Raw genomic sequence first — 2,918 nt, forward strand, 5'->3', positions numbered from 1 at the left:
AAGGGTTAGAGTTGGATGACAAATCAAAAGCCTCACGATTTCCTTTCTAGGATCGTGGTCTGTATATACTTTCGATGCATGCAAAGATTTATGTATAAGGAAGGTCTCCACATCATTGAACAAGAAATAGCAAAAATGGATATAACTTAACCGTCTATCACTTGGAAACTGCTTAAACAGACCATGGTTAAATGAAATACAAGACAAGCATATTTTATAAAGCCAGTCATATGGTAACATGAACAACCTCGAGATAGTGGAAACAAAACAAAACACACCAGCAAAAACAAATGGATACTAGTGGGTCCAGTACATTACCATTGTGGGAAAAATCAATATATGAATCGATACATACACACATGCACAAACGTTGAGTCTTGTGTATGTCCAGACTCTCTCTGGAAAGTTACACAAGAAACTGGTCATAGTGATTGACCCTGTGAAGGCGAATCTTGGACAGGAGCGCAGAGATACAGAAGAGACCTACTTTTCACTATACATCATTTTGTCACTTAAAATTTTATGCTAGTGAATGTATTACTACTCATTCAAATGAATAATTTTTTAAATGGTGGAAAAAACTAACCTGGTAAAAGGAAGAAAAATTTAAAACAAAACACAGAACTAACCCCCTTAATTGCTTAATACATCAAATATCATCTTAAAATGTCATATCAGTATGTTTAGCATTTTTCCTTTAGGTGGCAGCAACTGCATTTTTTTTTTTTTTTTTTTTAATATTCACCAGACTAGTCTTTAAGATCAGTTCAACAATAGTGCTTGGTTTTCTTATTTTTCTTTTTCATAAGAAAAAAATGAATGTTAAATTATACATTTACAAAATGCAAGGTCCAGGAATGTTCCTGACAATTGTTACAGAAAATACAAAAAATAGTTTACAAATTTGAGGGCATATAAAACAGACTGGCAGTATATTCACCAAAATACGACAGCGATTATGTTTGGGTGGTAGCATAATTAATAGGTGAATTTGTTTTGCTCTTTGTGCTTTTCCAGATTTTCTACAGTGAACATGGTATTTTTTTTTTAATAATTCAATTAAATATTTATTGAACAAATGAAGAATAAATGAACTAAAGAGTGTTTTAACCTGAAGATACAATAAACAACTTCAAATATTCAGAGGGCTGTCACTTGTTCGGTACTTCTCAAAAGGTAGAACTTGAATCAAGGGACAAAAAAGCAACCAACAGGCTGCAGGATAGTTGTACAAAGTGTATCACTTATGTCAATGGCTTCTTTTCCCATACAATGCATTCCACATTAACTTTTCCCTTCTTCTGAAAGGAGACATTACAACTTAATACTTCTCATGAATGTCTTAAATAAGTTGCATTTCCATGGCAAGCCCTCCACTGCCAGCAATGGATGTACTCACGCTATCATAAAACATCTAAAGTTCACTAACTGGTTTACTAAAGGAACGGTCTACTTGTTTCTCGGCTATGCTTCTGCGTTCCACAGTGTGATTCTCAGGAGGTGGGGAGAAAAGAGAGCATGTTCCGCAAAGAGGGTGCATCACAATCGCAGTAAGTCCTCCTTCACCCTCCAATGAATCACTACAACTATCAACCACTGGTGCAGATGGGATGTGGTGTGTGCTGGGGCAGGGAAGGATGGCTGACAACCACTGTTCCACACGAAGCAGGGGAGCTTACGTTCTGAGTCACCAGCGAATATAAACTAACTGCCCAATACTAACGGGCTCCATCCAAATTATTAAATTTTGCACAAAATGAGAATTATTTCAACAACTACTCAGCATAATGTTTAAGGACAAAATATATATAATATGCTTTATATTATATACGTTATTTTACCACATACTCACTAATGAATGCTGAGGTGCTTAATCCATCCAATAAATTGAAAATAAAAATTTTACGTATCTATATTTGTCAGTATACAGGATTCCGATGGTGGGATCCTGAACACAGAATGAGAAATCAGTTTTCAAGGAAAGCCACATAGTCAGTCAGTCTGGCTAACTGCTGTTCATTGGGGATTGGGGGAACTGGCGCAGGTTCTGATAAGGGAATAAACCTGTTAAAAGAAACATCCAGGGCCCCTGCAACTGGCTTTCTGGGCAGAACCATCCTGGTGGTGGAGTCGGCTTGCCATCCGTGTTCCAATATACCTTTCACAGCCTCTTCTACAGGAAGTCCAACAAAGGCTGCAAAGTCATCGGCGATTATTGAGGTGTATGCTTGAGAGACCAGGGCAAAGGCTCGTCTCCTCGTCGCATCTCTCAATGCTTCCATGATTGGCTGGACCGTCTCAGACCACTGGTGAGCATTGATGGTTGTATAAATCCCAGGGAAATCTCTCTGCCAGATTCTTTGTCCTACTGACCAAATTCCCCCAAGTTCAGAATTTTCAGATTTTATAGCAGGAGGTATTCTTTTCCAAAGATATCTTGCATTATTCATATCATTATGGAGCAAATACAACGCTAGAAGTTGACCATACACTGGGGGCGTAGCAATTCCTCCAGGAGCCTCGAGCTCTTGGTTCTCGCACTGATCCAGCAACTTTTTGAAACTGAAGGCACTTTCCGCCATCACGGCCACTGGCATCTTCCCGGCCGGTCTCGCCGCCGCACCTCGCAGCCAGCCAGTCCCCCGACCGTCCCTCGGGGCGTCGCGCCCGCGATGACGCACCTGAACATGGTATTTTTAAATCCCTTGTTTATCCTCCAATCTTGATCTTTGCCATTGGAGCCTTCTCAAGACCTGGATAATTGAAGATGGTATGATTAAGTTCATTAATTGTTACCTGGCACCCAAATATTGTAATATCACCAAGCCCTTTGATTTCTCGAATGAGTGAAAATAATGACAGAAACTTTAGGCACATCATAATAGAACCATTGAAGCAGAGACTTGGGGCTAATGGAT

General features: G+C 39.3%; 1 protein-coding gene across 1 annotated transcript; it reads right to left on the reverse strand.

The window, feature by feature from the left end:
- Nucleotides 1-1,105: 1,105 nt before the first annotated feature.
- On the reverse strand, nt 1,106-2,663 carry LOC134375758 (COP9 signalosome complex subunit 8-like). Its single transcript, XM_063094444.1, has one exon. The coding sequence runs from the start codon at nt 2,595-2,597 to the stop codon at nt 1,968-1,970; it is 630 nt and encodes a 209-aa protein (XP_062950514.1). The 5' UTR covers nt 2,598-2,663; the 3' UTR covers nt 1,106-1,967.
- Between the last annotated feature and the right edge of the window lie 255 nt (nt 2,664-2,918).

The sequence above is a fragment of the Cynocephalus volans genome, chromosome 4, assembly GCF_027409185.1.
Source record: "Cynocephalus volans isolate mCynVol1 chromosome 4, mCynVol1.pri, whole genome shotgun sequence".
NCBI classification, from domain to species: Eukaryota; Metazoa; Chordata; class Mammalia; order Dermoptera; family Cynocephalidae; genus Cynocephalus; species Cynocephalus volans.